General features: G+C 40.0%; 1 protein-coding gene across 11 annotated transcripts in view; it reads right to left on the bottom strand.

The window, feature by feature from the left end:
• The window catches only part of PLEKHA5 (pleckstrin homology domain containing A5), a 177,022-nt gene that overhangs the window by 31,499 nt on the left and 128,915 nt on the right, over positions 1-16,608 (bottom strand). For 6 of the 11 annotated variants that reach the window (XM_068141903.1, XM_068141904.1, XM_068141898.1 and 3 more), the window contains exons 11-14: positions 10,667-11,135; positions 7,894-7,977; positions 5,186-5,305; positions 4,453-4,506 (exon numbers count right to left, since the gene is read on the bottom strand). In XM_068141903.1, the coding sequence (XP_067998004.1) occupies positions 4,453-4,506; positions 5,186-5,305; positions 7,894-7,977; positions 10,667-11,135 (727 nt within the window). The remainder of the gene's footprint in view (positions 1-4,452; positions 4,507-5,185; positions 5,306-7,893; positions 7,978-10,666; positions 11,136-16,608) is intronic. The other 5 variants (XM_068141907.1, XM_068141901.1, XM_068141902.1 and 2 more) reach the window with 3 other exon arrangements.

The raw sequence follows: 16,608 nt of genomic DNA, 5'->3' as shown, positions 1-16,608 counted from the left end.
GTAATTCATTGCACATTAAAAAGATATAAGCATTCTCAGCCTCTCAATAGCATCGTGAGGCTTACACTTATGTTTGTGTATCTAAATGCCTCTATATACTGCACTGATGTACAGAGTTAAGAACTTGGAATCATTACTCATTGTACTCATCCACTCCCCTGTTTCAGACCTTGTCAGGCATTTTCTATAGTGATTAGTATTTCCTGATGTGTGCCAATGTCTGATTGTTACAGTAAAAATGGCATACATTTAGGATTTCAGAGAACTATGTAACTGGGAAAACAGTAAGGAGACTTTGGGGTTTAAAATAGACTTTCCTAACAGCAAAGGAAAAATTAAGAAAACAGACACTTTTCCTCTCCAAAAGAAACTGAAAAGTCACTTAATGTACAATGCCTCTCCTATTTTGATTGGAAACTTTCAGACATGTTGGAAACTTCTGGAGACTTGCAAGGAAGGAACTCTGTGTATGAATATTTATGATTTTTCACTCTGTCTGCATGTCATGCATGCATTCACCAAGAATCTGAATGGCAAGGTTTTGTTTCACAGACTGAAATGTAACAGAAAGCCTACATTTCTGATGGCTTTTGGAACACAAAGTCTTTTGTGACTTGAACATTTGGGGTAGCGATTTGTTCTGTAATAGATAGAGGACTTTGCTGTTGTTGGTTTTCTTATACATAGTAAAATCTGCCCAGCTAATTTAAGAAGATCATTAAGCAGGCAAGCTTATGATGCTCCTTTTGTCCAGTGCAGGAAAAAAAATAATCCAAGCAACACCTCCCATTTGCTCCATCATCCAGTATAGATAAACAGAAAACTGACACAAGAAGTTGTTCTCCCTTTACACTAAAATTGTGCCCACTGACTAGCTGCACCAGGTGATACCAAAAGATATCTCAATACTAAGATGAAATAGTAAGGTTCAAAGCCAAGCAATCGAAGTGCAGCCAACTCAAATATTTGTAAAGGAAGAGTTGCTCTGAGGCTGAAAGATTTTACTAGAGGTATACTGGTTTGAATGCATTTTTGTTAGCAGGTTTTCAACAGCTTCAGGCTTTTGGGCTAATTCTTACTTTATTTTTTTGTTTAGAATATTTCAAATTATTCCTGATGAAATTAATTCCTGTGGAACTGTTCAAAGATTGTTTTCATCCAGCATATAAAACAAGCAAAAGATTAGGAAACATCTCAAAAGATGTTTTGAAGGAATGTTTTGTCCAACAGCCAGCTCCAACTTCTACTTATAGGACTTCTTCCAATGTTTTTACTACTCTTGGTGATTAACTGTGCTTATCTAACACTGTCAGCAAGGGTCAGTTAATTCCAGAACAGCTCCCGTTCTTTAAGACCATATGGAACAGAAATAAAACCCCAGATAACTGGTGAAGTAATGCCAACCAAAGAGCCTTTGTAGCAGTCAAGTATAGCATGCTTTTTTCCCCCCTTTAGGAAATAATGCTGCTTAAAAATATTGACATCTAACTATGGGGAAGTTAAGTTCTTTCATCTGTTGCAAACCTTCCATTAACTAAAGCTAGCACACAGACAAGGCAATGCATACTGAAGGACTGGCAAAGTTAAGTATGTCATGGGAGACACAAGGTCAAGTCCCCCACTCTACATGGTGAAGAGGATCTCTATTCTGTGGTCTTAAAGCATTAAGATGAGGCTACTCCCCATACTGAAGTTCGACACTATTCACATTGACTAAATAGCTCAAGGAAAAATATTTGCTTGTTCATAACAGAAATAAGCCTTGATTTTCTCTCACTCCAGAAAAATAAAACACATTAATGGCCACCTTTAGGATTCTATGTATAATGCTAGTAACATTATACTCTTTTCAATTAAAGAAGTCATAAAAAAGAGTAATTGAGATTTTTCATTGAGCAAACTGAAGTGTCAACTGCTGGGTGCTACACAGCAACACAGCACTGAAACCAAATAAAATCCAGCAGCCTTGGGTTTATCACTTGCTACTTCTAGTCTACAACTCCTGTTTTCCCCAGAAGTGATGCTTCATCTTTGCTTTTATCTTTACTGAAGTAGTATATAAAAGTGTGTTCCATTGGAAACAATTCCAAAAACCCCACCACCTTGTCCTAAGATCTCTATGAAAAGCTTCATTAGTTATCAGCATCTAAGTGGGTATTTTGTATTTTAAACTGTAAAGCCAAGTTACTGCCAATTTTTCTCTTCCTTTTCCTAAATTCTCTTCTGTGTTTGCTAACACCCTACACAGATGACATTTCAGTGTGTGCTGTTCTGGTGGCAGTGATCAGCTGGAATAGTGGCTCTCTGCCAGGACAGCTGATCTCACTGATGAGGTAAGACCATATGTTATGGATGACAAATGACTGAACTCAGACTGGCAGCTTTGTACATTTCCTCTCAAGCTTCCCACAACAGTGGTGGCTGGGTCAACTCACTCTACCTTTTCCAGATAGCCTGAAAAATATAAGAGTAGTATCCTATATGTTGCTAATATTGGACAAAGAATTTCAGGCTGAAACACAAGGTTTCAGAGACAACACAGGATATCTGTCAGCTCTATTTCAAGCTCCCTTGAATTATGTATTATATTTCCCTTCATTTACTACCTTTTCCCAGAACTACCTTAATCTCAGAAAGAAGATGGTGAAGAGGAGGCAACAGAAACAAAACACCAAGAAAATATGGATGTTGGCTACAGGACCTTCACTCTTTTATTTGACAACTTCTTGTTCAAGTTCTGTTTATTTTTATGCACCCTTTGAAATCTGAAGGAAACTGAAAGTACCAGCAGAAGTCTATGAACTACCTAACACTTAATTTACACACATAGCCACTTCAAAAAACAGGAAAGAAAAAAAACTAAATGGAATTTAATAGAACTTCTGTTGTGGCAAATCAGCCTGGGATATGCTGAGATCAATATGACAGCATGCACTGAGAGTTTTACATTGTGAGCTTGAACTCAGTTTTTCAGGCAGTAAAAAAAATTTACTACTGACATAAAAATTCATAAGGCTACTACAGGTCTGGTTTGGTGGAATTCTCTGTAGTAACAAAAGATTCAAGTGGGACTTCCTGCCATGGCATTATTTGCAAAGGAGAAAAAAAGCATGTCTAGCTTTTATTTGTAGGGGGAAAAAATAATTCCCTACTTTTTGTTACTGTTGTTGTGGTTATTGGGTGCTCCTGGTTTGGATTTAGAGATACACAGCAAGTGTGTACCTTCATAACATATCCCACGTTGGCAAACAGATCATCATTGCCCTGGGCTGCTAGCTATGTCCAAAGAACTACTTCCTAAAAGGCAAATTAATCTCTCTTTCCCCCTCTTTGAACCTTGAGCCAGCAAAGTAGGAGAATAAAGTCACTGGGTGAAAGAAATGCTAGCAGGTCCATGTGTGTGTACGTCCCTGTGCACATGTGGCTTTTAGTAACTCACTGAAATCCTATCACAGGAGACAGGAGTTCTAACAACAGTTGGTTTTAAGCATAAGGCTGAAAAAATATAATTGGAGAAAGAAAAATCTCTAGCGATTTTACATTTTTAACTAATGGTCAACCCATTTGTTCATCATATTTCTTCTAAGCACTCATGGCTGTCTTTTCTAAGTGCTAGCAAAAATCTCCCACTTAAAAATTTCTCAGGCACTGTTTGTACAGAAGTTCCATTTGATCACGCAACCAAGTTATAAATGAGGTATGTGTGATATCACAATTCTTCAGTTGGCAATCAATTCTGTTAGTGAAGACAGAATTGCACCCTCACTCCATAATTTATCAGGAGCTGTAAAGGAGCAAAATTCTTACATAAATCTTGAAGAAATAATTAAGAGAAAAAGTAATGAGTAATGCTACGGTTTGTTTTAAAATAGTTTTTCATGTTTGACTTCCCTTTTGGTTAATGTCCTATAGAAACATCCAACTCTTCTTAATTCAGAAATCTACAATTATCAGAAGTATTAATTTTCTATTGTCTCCTCCCTGGGGCTGTTTAAGACCAAGTTGGATGAAGCCTTGAGCAGCCGAATCTACTTGAAAGACGTCCCTGCCCTTGGGGAGGTTGGAGTAGATGATCTCTAAGTTCCCTTCCAACCTAAGCCATTCTATGATTCTTGCATGTGTGTCATATGAGCTTTGAAATATATTACCACTTTGGTTAAGACAAAATGCTAGTGTTGTTATAAGAAGGAAATTAAGACCAGAAAAATTAATTGGTGAGGTGAGTGGCTACTGTATCCTGATGAATTTTAAATGGAGGGGTGGTTTTTGCCCATTACATGTCAAATTTGTAATCATGATATTCTGTGCTACTTAAAAAACAAAAGAGCACATATTAAGCATCCAACTTCATAAAAACCCACTGAAAAGCCTTCTCCCCCAATATTTCCAGCTTGACAGAAGCAGGCAAAAAGCATTAAGAATGTAAACACACAAGAAAATTGCAAATCCCACCTGATGATCCAAATATATGGCATTCCTTTGAAGGTGATGTGAAAGAATCTCATTCTAGCAGGCAGCAGAAGGAAAAAAGGAAAGGGACAGAAGGTGCAGAATGCATGAAAAGAGTCTTCAAAGATGCAAACTAAGACAATGATCTTTCTGTTTTACATAGAAATAGTAATGCTGCTTTTATCTGTCTTTTTTTTGTTTGTTTGTGTGAACTGCTAACAACTTTTGATCCCCAAAAAGAGGTTTTCAAATTTGCCATAAATCAGATAACGAACTACTACATGGTATTTTGGTTTTACATATCAAATACAGTAAGTGCATGTAAATGTCTACCACACAGACAACCATAAACCCTTTGATACATCCATTTTAAACATGTCCTGATTTTTGCACACAGATTAAAAATATATATCCAATAGGAGGCAGAATAAAAAATAAATCAATCTCATGATCTATCACTACTGATTTTGACTATAGCAATAGGTTAAAAACCTTAGCATTTCAGTATTAGAAAATATTCTTAATGTGATACTGATTCAGCTAACAGCCAAAAGCTTTGAGTAAAGCCTCAAAGGGTTAATAGCACAATATCACATACACAAAGGAGCAAAGTTACTCTATTCTACTCCCACAGTAGCCAGAAAATGTTGCACTAAGGGTACAATGCAAACTTTGGTTAATGAATGACTACAAGTTAGTGAGAATGGTACATAACAGACATTGCTTTATAGCTGACCTTTGGGCTGCTGGCCTCAAGTTTTAGTTGCATGAGCTGTGCTAGTGTGTGTTCCCGGATACTACTCAGTTCAGCTTGCTGCCGTCTCAGCTTTATTAGCAGCAGCGTGAGCTCCTCCGGCTGAAGGAGTGCAGCATGAGAAGCCAAAGAGTAGAAGAGAGGTTAATTGGTATCCTAAGCAACACTTGATTAAAAAAAGGGTTCTTAGTACCTTTCTTACAACAAAAGATATATATTTTTTTCCCCCCAAATTGACCACTTTCAAATATATATAACAAAGGTTTAACTTTTAACTGCTAGAAACAAATGATACTGCAAACAGCACAGAAGTGGAACGTTCTGTATAAAGGACAAAAACAAGTGAGAGTTTTGCAGGAGAAGGTCTGTGCAGCCTTCAGACTTCTGACATGCATATCAGATTGATGATACTGATTAAAGTGAAGGGGAAGATAACTCCAGCCCTTAGGACATAAGGATACCTGTACGTGGACAGCCACTTGAGCTTCGTGAATCAAACAAATCCCTTCAAGAAAATTTAGTTCCTGTGGTAACTCTTGAAATTCATAACAATCCACAATAGCTGAATGACCACTTTTCACAAAACAAAACTGCAGAAGCATGACAAAAGTCATTTTCTGTTTCCCCACCCCCCTTCCACAGGCTAACAGTTAATTTATTGCTTTAATTTTTATGTCCAAGATGTATAATACAGCCTTAAAAAGGGATGAAGAATAGTATTCAAAGCCCAAAATTAGATGTAGTATGAAGATAAAGTCACACTCAAATAGGTATTTGTCAGGCAGTTCCACACAGATCAATTTAGGTCAGTTTGGGAATCTATCTGAACCATTCCTGGGAACCACTTCTATTAGCAGCAATTTAAACAAACCCCTTAACACCACAAGTATTTTTTTTATGTTCCTCTTTCCTTTTGTTTCTGACATTTCTGCAGAAGGCAGTCTTAGAAAAGGTTAAATATTCATCCAGCACTTTCATTTCCTCACAAATTCTCCAAGTTAGCCCCCCCCAACAACAAACACACACAAAACAAATGCTAAGCCCCCACTTGCTTCTCTCCCACAGTCACAGAATTTCCCCAAAGTAACAGAAAAAAAGAGTCAGAGCACCACGTATTGGATTGCTTAAAATAAAATATCCATTCTTAGAAAAAGGAAGAAAAACCCCTGAGAACAAGCATGGCACTGCTGTGAGCTTGTGCCAAAGGAGCCCACAAGAGGGAGCAAGGGATTGCCACACAGTTTCGGCGACCGGTCAAAATTCATTTGCTTTGAGGGAAAACAAAACTCCAAAGCCAAGCTGTCTAATGTCCAAGCTTCCACTTAAGGTGCTCCTTCAATATCTGTATTTAAAATGCTTGCTTTCAGTGAGTAAGCCTAAGATTGTAGCCTGCTACACAAGACATTTTGGAGTTCTGTCCAAAATTTTCAGAAATAAGACGCTTGTAAGTAGCATCTTCAAGCAAAAGGAACAGTGAATCATTTTTTCAAGACCAAATCTCTTCTCAACATGTGCTGCAAAAGCCCTATTTTAGTGCACAGTTCAATCCAATGTCTGCAAGTAAACTTTTCTTTCATAGATGAGCCCATCAAACACTGATATCTACTCTTCTGATCAAACACTAATACTACTTTTCTTCCACTAGTATCTACTCTTTGCATAATGCAAAATCTTCTGATGTGCTTTTGATACAGCTCTTGAGAGTCCTGCAGCAACCACAGCATAAAACTTTGTTTAAAGAGCTACCTATGGATTTCTTTGGGCCCTGCAACATTTGTGCCTTGGGCATGACTTCTGGTTTCTGCAGGCAGAAGTTTGGACCTCCTTGCCCCCTAACCCTGTTCATCAGCCCAGTGCCAGCAGCAGAGCCCAGGAGAGCTACTGAGGCCATGAACCTTAAGAAGCGTCTCTAGAAGATAAGGCACCAGCCGCTAAAGGCCAACCTCTAACTTGCTGAAGGTGCCAGGGATTCATGACGGGAAATGCAAGAAACAGGGGTGGAGAGTGTGGAAGGATTGACTGGGGAGTGGTTGCTCACAGTATGATTCAAAATCTGTCTCCTTAATTCATAAATCTGTCAGACAGCAATTACAGATGGACAGAGAAACTCGAAAGGGAAAAAACCATTTAAGAAATTACATGAATGAGGACAACCCTGTTAGCTTTTGGCTAGGAGTAGTATTTCAGTTTGGAAGGTGGGCACTATTCACTTTGGGGAAAGACCTTCAATGAGAATTGCAGCTCTACCACAATAAAAATGGGAGATGTCAAAAAAGACATCATTTAATTAAATGCAATTTTAGGATCCTTAAGATTTCAAAAAAAAGAAAAAGGAACAACTTTGTTTCTAGGATTTTCTAAATAATTAATGGAGAAATAAGTCTTCTGTGATACTGTGATATATTCCATCCTCTTGCAGGGATTTCTGTAATGGATGAAAGATGCTTAAAATAACTGAAATATCTGTATTTCTGAAAGACATTCTCAACTCAGTGGCTACAAAATATCCTCAAAATTCAATGTAACCACAGAGTACTTCACTTGCTTTAACAATCCCTGGTAATTAAAATAAAGGTTACATTTAATGCAAGCTTTGAGTAGAATAAAATTTCAGTGTTGTCTCTTCAGACTTAAAGGATTATTCTTTAACTAAAAACCCAAGTGATGCACCAAATAACAACACAACTCACTGTTTTGCCTTGGAGGCTCTGAGGAGTAACAGGCTGCAAACTCAGACCTGCTGGCATTGACCTTCTGTCGGGCACAAGGACATGCTGCACAAAAACAAACAGCACAGTGGTTATCTAAAGACTCAAAACCTATTAAAAGTATACAAAAACCCACACAAACCACCTTCACACTGAAGAAATTTGCTATGATTTGTGCCAGCTTTGGCCAGATGCTCCTCGCATCTAGGACTCCTCTACATTTTAGAGATAACCCAGCAGCTTTCATCATTCATTTAATTAACACTCCTCCCTCACAACCATTGCCCTACTGAGCCCCATGTTGTCGTAGTTTGGGCTGGGTGCCCTCTGCTACGGGGGTGTTTCCTGTGTCCAGAAGTCCAGCCCAGTGGGTGGACACAGGAAGTTATGTATTTCCACCATAATCCCTTCACCACTATGAATTTTATGGCGGGGTCTGGCACTTCCTCTTTCTTTTCCTCTTCACCACCTAGTAACTGGGGGAGAGATTCCCTGGCCATGGGCCTGGTTAGACCCAAGGCCACGGGGGGATGGGCAGTCTTAGATCTGGCCAGCTGAGACTAGTCTAGCAGTGGAGGGGGGAATAGGAGGAGCCCTGGGGGTTTTGGGTGCACCCTCAGGTGGAGATGGGATCATTCTGGGTCTGTTTTTGGGGCTCCTCTTGTCACTGTGTTTCTAGCTCTCTGCACACATTCACTGTTCTCTATTTAAACTTTCCATCACTTTTGCAATCTGTTTGAGTCGTTATTTCTGTGCGTGGTGGGGAGGGGGTCTGCCCCAACCCATTACACATGTAAACAACAATTTGAGTTTTTCCACTTGTCACTGAAAGCTCTTTAAAAACCTAACATCTCTACACAGATGGGGTTTAAATCTTAAATTTACCTCCCCGATTTTAAATACTCACCCACCTCTTAAAAACTGGCCTGTGTTTTTAAGTTAATGGCAAAAGCTAGTTGTGTAACTAAAAAAATACAAATGGAACAGCATGAAAAAAACAAAGGGAAACAGGAATCTGGTAGAAAAGATACTAAATGTGAAACAAATACTAGCATAAAGTGTTTCACAATAAAAAGAAAAGAATCAGAATGCCAACATGGTTGAAAGGACAAGTTACCACATGCTCTGCAACACTGACTCAGATGCATGAGAATCACTGCTTACTAACTTTCCAAGGCAGTTGAGACAAAGAGTATTCAAAACAGAATTGACTCCTTTGTTGATAGGGCCCTAAAAACTTCCAAACCCAAGACTCATTTAGGAAGACATTTTGTTCACCATGAGGGTGGAACAGGTTACTGTTCCAGGAACAGGTCACCCAGGGAGGTGGTACAAGCCTCATCCCTGGATGTTTTTAAGGGGTTGGAACTAGGTGATCTTTGAGGTCCCTTCCAACCCTAACAATTCTATGATTCTATGATTCTCACCTGTAAATTATTTAAATTGTTTTAAGAGGTAGTTCCTTTTGTTTCCTGCATTAACAAAGGCACCTGAGATAAAGATTTAGGAAGCATGTGTAGAAGCATTTTGTATTTTACATCCAAATGCAAGAGTAATTTAAGAGTAATGTAATTCTTTCCAATCTATTGTCAAACATGCATAACATAAGCATGAAGGAGAGCCATAAATGGCACACTGAGGCTTCCAATTAGTTGTGTCTAACTCTTAACTGATGAAGAGCAGCAAAGTTACATTAGTCGAGTGCTGAAGTTGTGTGCAAATAGACTGCTCCTCAGAGATCTCCCCAAGAACTCAAAGGCATCAAAAGATATCACCACACACAGTTTTCTGCTGGAACCCAGGGTAGCCAAACTCATGGCTGAAGAACAGAAAACAGAAAAATAGAAGGAAATTTGGCAATTTCTTTACTCTCAGAGCTCCAGCAAAAAAAACCACAAAAAAACCCCCAACAACCAAAGCAAACTAGCAAGGAGAATGATTTCCGCACACAAATATGCCTATAGACTACTTTTCTTCTCTTTAGAGACACATAATATCATCTATAGTAATACTGTGTCCAGTTCCTGGCCCCTCAGTTTAGGAAAGATGTTGACTAGCTGGAATGTGTCCAGAGAAGGGCAACAAAGCTGGGGAAGGGTTTGGAGCACAGCCCTGCGAGGAGAGGCTGAGGGAGCTGGGGTTGCTTAGCCTGGAAAAGAGGAGGCTCAGGGGAGACCTTATTGCTCTCTATAACTACCTGAAGGGAGGCTGTAGACAGCTGGGGGATGGTCTCTTCTGCCAGGCAACCAGCACCAGAACAAGAGGACACAGCCTTAAGCTGTGCCAGGGGAGGTTTACTTCAGTATTTCAGTATCACTAAGGTTGGAAGAGACCTCAAAGATTGGAAGAAGTTCTTCCCAGAAAGAGTGATTGGCCATTGGAATGTGCTGCCCAGGGAGGTGGTGGAGTCACCATCACTTGAAGTGTTTAAAAAGAGACTGGAAGAGGCACTTCGTGCTATGACTTAGTTGCTTAGATGGTGTTGGGTGATAGGTTGGACTTGATGATCTCAAAGGTCTTTTCCAACCTGGTTAATTCTATTCCTCTTCATTAGGACATGTTTTCATTCAGTGCATGAGAAAAATACCTTTTTACAACCTCTAGACTTTTAAACATCAGATCTTTCCCCATGAAAACCATAGCTTCACTATAATCAAATACACTGCAGCACAATGTGACTTTTACAGTAACCATCTATTTTCTACTCAAAATCCTTGTCAATAAGACTTTTGACCATTAAGATAAGTATTTTTACCCTTGTATGATGCGTCCTGTGCCTGCGGTCAATAGTTACATCTCCCCTTTGCACCGGCGAAGACACTTCTGACCTGTAGGTCCGCTGCGGGGAGTATCCTTGGAAACCAGCGATTGAACCGTGAGAAGGTGAGGTGGGAATCGAATGCATTGTCTGATCAGAAATATTAATCATGGTTTTGGGGCTAGTTAAAGTACCGTGTCTAGTGAGAGTTGTTTGCTTGTTGTAAAACTGACGCTGCTGCCATTCGTAGAGCTGCCACATCGTGTCATCGCGCATTGACCGTCGCTTTTCTTCGGCTGTCGCTGGTCCGATGGCCCTGTCGTAAGCCGATGGTGCCACGCTGCAGAGGCTCTCTGGCCGTGCTTTGCTGTTCCTTGGCAGTGTTCTGTAGCCCTCGGGGTACCGGGGCAAGACCTGAGGTCGATGGCTTGGCATGTTTCTTGGTAATGTCTGATAGGAGATTATGCTGAAACACAAATTGATTAGCAGACAGCATTAATATTGTGGCAATACGAAGTTCTGCGGGATTGGTTAGGTTTAGCTAGATAGATCTTACTTCCATTTTTAATACAAAAGTATAAATGAAAACAATATTCAGTCTGGAGAAGAGAAGGCTCTGAGGAGACCTTATTGTGGCCTTCCAGTAACTGAAGGGAGCCTAAAAGAAAGCTGGGGAAGGACTTTTCAGGGTGTCAGGTAATGATAGGACTAGGGAAAATAGAATACAAATAGAAATGGGTAGATTAAGATTGGATGTTGGGAAGAAACTGCTCACCATGACAGTGGTGAGACACTGGAACAGGTTGCCCAGGGAGGTGGTAGAAGCCTCATGCCTGGAGGTTTTGAAGGCCAGGCTGGATGTGGCTCTGAGCAACCTGATCTAGTGTGAGGTGTTCCTGCCCATGGCAGGAGGGTTAGAACTGGATGATCCTTGAGGTCCCTTCCAACCCTAACAATTCTATGATTCTATGACCATTAAAGAATCAATTGTCCTAACTGAAGGCACTTCAGCACCCAAACTGGATTGCTTCTCTGATTAGCTGCTTCATTATATAATCAAATTTTTTTTTCTTTTTTTCTTCTTCTTCTTTGTTGTTGTTTTTTTTTTTAACCAGTCTAGTGGTGTCAAGTTTAGATCAAATCTTGCCTATATGCTGGGAAGGTCAAAGTTTTGAAAGCTTCAAGTTCTGTACTGTTTCTGTATGAGAACAATCTAAATTCTCTCTTTTTCAAAAGTGAAAAAAAAAAAAGCCCCCTGTTTTTTCCTTAGGAAAATCCTTGAGCAATTACTATGGATGTGAAAGAAAATACTGATTTTTTCTTTTTTAATAGCAGACCAAGGAGGAAAACTAGCAGCAATTGTGTAATGCAATATTCTGCAACTGTCAAGGACAAGCATTCCATATCAGCTACTCAAGAGAAACAAATAACAAAAGTATCTGTTTGAGAATAATACCATTTTCCAACTTGAGATATAAATTCAAAGGCTTATTCTTTAGTTTGTTACCACAGTAAAATGCTGGAGTTTCAAGCTTAGTAGCTTTTACATTAGTTGAAAAGCCAAATTTTTCCATACTGAGTATTGATGCATACCTAAGTATGACAAAGCATTTCTTGTTTTTTCCAGAGGGCAAAATGTAAGTCATAAACACTGATTCATTCAACCCTTATCTAAAATTCAAATGAGCACTTCCTTCAAGCCTTTTGCTACTGATCACACCTGATTGCCCAGAGACAAGGAAACCGATCTCACATTGGCCATGACTCAGCCATCAGAGGGCAGCAGCTTTGAGCTACACCCCAGACTAATTCAAACTAAACTCCCTGCCACCATGAAGCATCCAAATCTGAAGATGGCTTTGAACTACTTCAGTGCCACAAAAACATGACAGACATTACACAGGGCAAATGGTAAGGTGAACCTACATTCCACATGTTACATCCTTACAGAGTAACTACTAAGGAAACTGATGATAAAACCCACTTTAGAATAGAATAGAACAGAATAGAATAGACCAGACCAGGTTGGAAGAGACCTTCAAGATCATCGCATCCAACCCATCAACCAATCCAACACCACCTAATCAACTAACGCATGGCACCAAGCACCCCATCAAGTCTCCTCCTGAACACCTCCAGTGATGGTGACTCCACCACCTCCCCGGGCAGCCCATTCCAATGGGCAATCACTCTCTCTGTATAGAGCTTCTCACTGAAAATAGTTAAGCTGAGTACTTATGATCACCTGTAACATTTTGGAGATGACAACTGCTATAAAGAGCTTTACACAGGAAATCTGCTTCATTTTCTGAAGCTTTCCAAGAAGTAATGAAGCATTATCCCCATTCTGTAGATTGGGCCACATGAAAATTTTAAGGGGGAAACAGATTCTAAATCCTATTCTTTTTCTGAAAAACCTGCTTAACTACCTCTAAATTTCTTCATGCAACATGCCATTAATGATAAAGGCATTTCTACATCTCCATCTTAAAAAAAAAAATCAAACCCCAAACCCAAACAAACAAAACCCCAAGACACTTCTGGACCCAATTTCTAGCTTTCAAACTATTATTTTAGCTATTCACAAACAGGTACAGTAAAGCCTGATATTTCCAAGAAGATAGCTGGTAGTTAAGATACACCTCACTCACTGAAGCTCCTCTCCCATTTTGCCACTTCAAAGGGCTGTCTAATGCTGTTGGCTCCCTTGAATATCCTAACCAACTTGAAGGAAAACTCTCTCTAATTCTACAGACTCCAATCTAAAGTGTACATGCAGTTACTTCTATTCTAGCACAGTTAGGAAGACAACATATTGGTAAACCATGAAAATTGTGAAAAGCCCAAGCACCTCAGTATTAAGCCTTGTTGGGTATCATTTGATCAAATCAAAACAGATTTACCAATATCCCATTGGAACCTGCAAAAATGTCATTCTAATCAAATCCAAGAACCAGCTCTGGACAGTACTGCAGCTTAACAGCTGCCTTGCACACAAGGGGAGACTGCTGCAGCCAGTCAAGTAATCATACACCCTATGAGGTTGAAAGGTATTTCTGAAACTATCATCACAAATAGTTCCCTATGTGCTCCCATATGACAAAAAAGATTCCCCATGAGTTTATAGACTCTTTATAGACATCTTTAGAGCTTATCTCTAGGGTCACTGCTGGGGAGTAACACTGCTTCTGGTGTCCAAATTAGACTATATGGGAAAATGACTTTGCTGTTAAAACTTTAGAGGCTCAGTTCTGCAATGTTTCCAATGCCCTCAGATCCAAACTTCAAAACAGTTCATTCTAAAGAATTCAAACACCAGATGGCCCAGAATAACAAACTTCCCAGTGCAAATCAAACAAAGGAAGGTGGAATGAAGAGAGAAACCTCATGGTGTACAGCAGGCATTTATTATTTAGGATGAGGCTCACATCCCTGGTTCACAGGAGCAGAAAACCTCACTTGCTACCATGCAAGCTTTCTGTACTTGTTCACATTTGAGAAAGACCATTCATGTGAACTCCTTTTGGTGAGAACATTTCTTTGTAACTGTCTTGTGCAAAATTAATGCAAATAAAGTGATACTCAGGTGGAATGCTGTTATTTTTTAATTATAAAGCATGTTTTTGTTTGTTTTAAAAAAGGCTTGTCTTCCTCAAGGCACTGGTTGTCTTTGCGTGGCTCTTGCAAAACTAGATGTCTAGATCCATGGAAACAGAAGATAAAGCTTCAAGAACTATAAATTACAATGCTGTCCCTCCCTGTAATTTCTCATCATTCAAACTATTAAGGAATCAGCCTGTTCCTCTAAAAAAAATTAGTAGTTTTTACAGTGAACCTTTTTAATTTCATGTTGAGGACAGCTACAAGCTCCTATTTAAGCACTTAACTGAATGTGCTTGTTAATATTGTAGCACTCTTAAAGCCTTATTTTGTTTTTTCAGTCTGACATCAGAGACACTCCATGGTTTCTCCAACACATTACTGAGACATGCAACAGAAAGCATCTTTGTTAAAAGTCAGCAACATTAAAGAGAAGAGTACTTTTCCCCCAAGTTCAAGTTATGAGTTGAACAGGGACAAGGCTACAAATAGCCTAACCAGGCTCTCACCCCAACCCTAAGCTTTAATCTGAACTGAAACTTCTTCCTACTCCACCAACATAAACTCTACTTAAACTTCTGTCTCCAGCCAGAAAATGGCTATCAGATCAGACCCTAAATGTAAAATGCAAATGAAACCACATTTTAGAAACACCACTATACATTAGAAATTTGAATCATTCTTCAAGGCCACTTCCATACAACACACAAAAAAGATAGCTCACAGCCAATTCTTTTGCAGTTTGCTACTTTTATGTAGAACTGCATTTGAAAGCATATCCTTCGTGCTATCAATGTCACTCTTGTTTAAGCAACAAATGTTCTCCCTAGCCAAGAATAATATAATTACTGAATTACAAACTGCTAACAGTAACTCCCCCTATTTGATTCCACAATGAAATGAAATTTGGGGGGTTTTATGCTTCTTCACAACTGAAAAATGGCACAGCACAAATTTGGTTGCAAGTTTGACAATATATTTAAAAAAAACCCAAATCTAATTGCATCAATGAGCCTTCTCAGTTCCCATTGCCCAAGTATGTATAATAAAACAACTGTTAGAGTGTGCAAGCAGCTCTCTGCACTGCAAGTTTCATCAAACTACTTAGGTGGAGTATTTAATAGATTCATAGAATCACGGAATGGTCTGGGTTGAAAGGGACCTCCAAATGTCATCTAGTCCAACCCCCTCTGCAGTTAGCAGGGGCATCTTCAACTAGATCAGGCTGCCCAGAACCCTGTCATCTTCAGTATCTCCAGCAATGGGGCCCCAACCACCTCCCTGGGCAACCTCTTCCGTTGTTCCACTACCCTCACGGTAAAGAACTTGTTCCTAACTTCCAGTCAGAATCTGCCCTTCTCTAGTTTGAAGCCACTGCCCCTCATCGTATCGCTACAGGCCTTTGGGAACTTCTTGTAAGCTCCCTTCAGGTACTGGAAGACTGCTATTACGTCTCCCTGGAATCTCTTCTTCTCCAGGTTGAACAACCCCAGCTCCCTCAGCCTGTCTTTGTAGCAGAAGTGCTCCAACCCCCTGACCATTTTTGTGGCCCTCCTCTGGATCTGCTCCATCAGGTCCATGTCCTTCCTATACTGAGGGCTCCAGATCTGGATGAAGTACTCCAGGTGAGGTCTCACCAGAGCAATGTGGCAGAATTGTCTCTCTAGATCTGCTGGCCATGCTTCTTTTGATGCAACCCAGGATGCCATTGGTCTTCCAGGTTGGAAGCTCACACTACTCATGAAACAAGACATTACCAATTCCTAATTATAATTAACAAAGGACTACAGGTAATGAAGAAACGCTCAATTTTGGCAAGTATAAATCAAACTAATGTAATTTTTTCATGGTTTTGAAGAACTGAAAAGTCCCCACTCCCCACACTTTAGTATTTGAGGAAAATTCAGCCTCTGAACTTGGTTCTATGGTAAGCTCTGTCCTGCCATGTATCAACAAGCAAACTCCCTAATTTCCAACTCTTCAAAATATCACCTGTGTAACACCTTCATACTTCATAGGATCATAGTATCAGTCAGGGTTGGAAGGGACCACAAGGAACATCTAGTTCCAATCCCCCTGCCATGGGCAGGGACACCCCACACTAGATCAGGCTGGCCAGAGTCTCATCCAGCCTGGTCTTAAACACCTCCAGGGACAGGGCCTCGACCACCTCCCTGGACAACCCATTCCAGGGCTTCACCACTCTCATGGTGAAGAACTTCCTCCTCACATCCAGCCTGAATCTCCCCACCTTCAGCTTCATTCCATTCCCCCTAGTCCTATCACTACCTGAGACCCTGAGAAGTCCTTCCCCAGCCTTCTTATAGGCCCCCTTCAGA

Source organism: Melanerpes formicivorus, unplaced genomic scaffold (genome assembly GCF_026170545.1).
Source record: "Melanerpes formicivorus ecotype bairdi unplaced genomic scaffold, bMelFor1.0.p_v2 SCAF_8, whole genome shotgun sequence".
NCBI classification, from domain to species: Eukaryota; Metazoa; Chordata; class Aves; order Piciformes; family Picidae; genus Melanerpes; species Melanerpes formicivorus.
The sequence above is the reverse complement of the archived record's forward strand: the minus strand, read 5'-3'. Positions and strand labels throughout refer to the sequence as shown.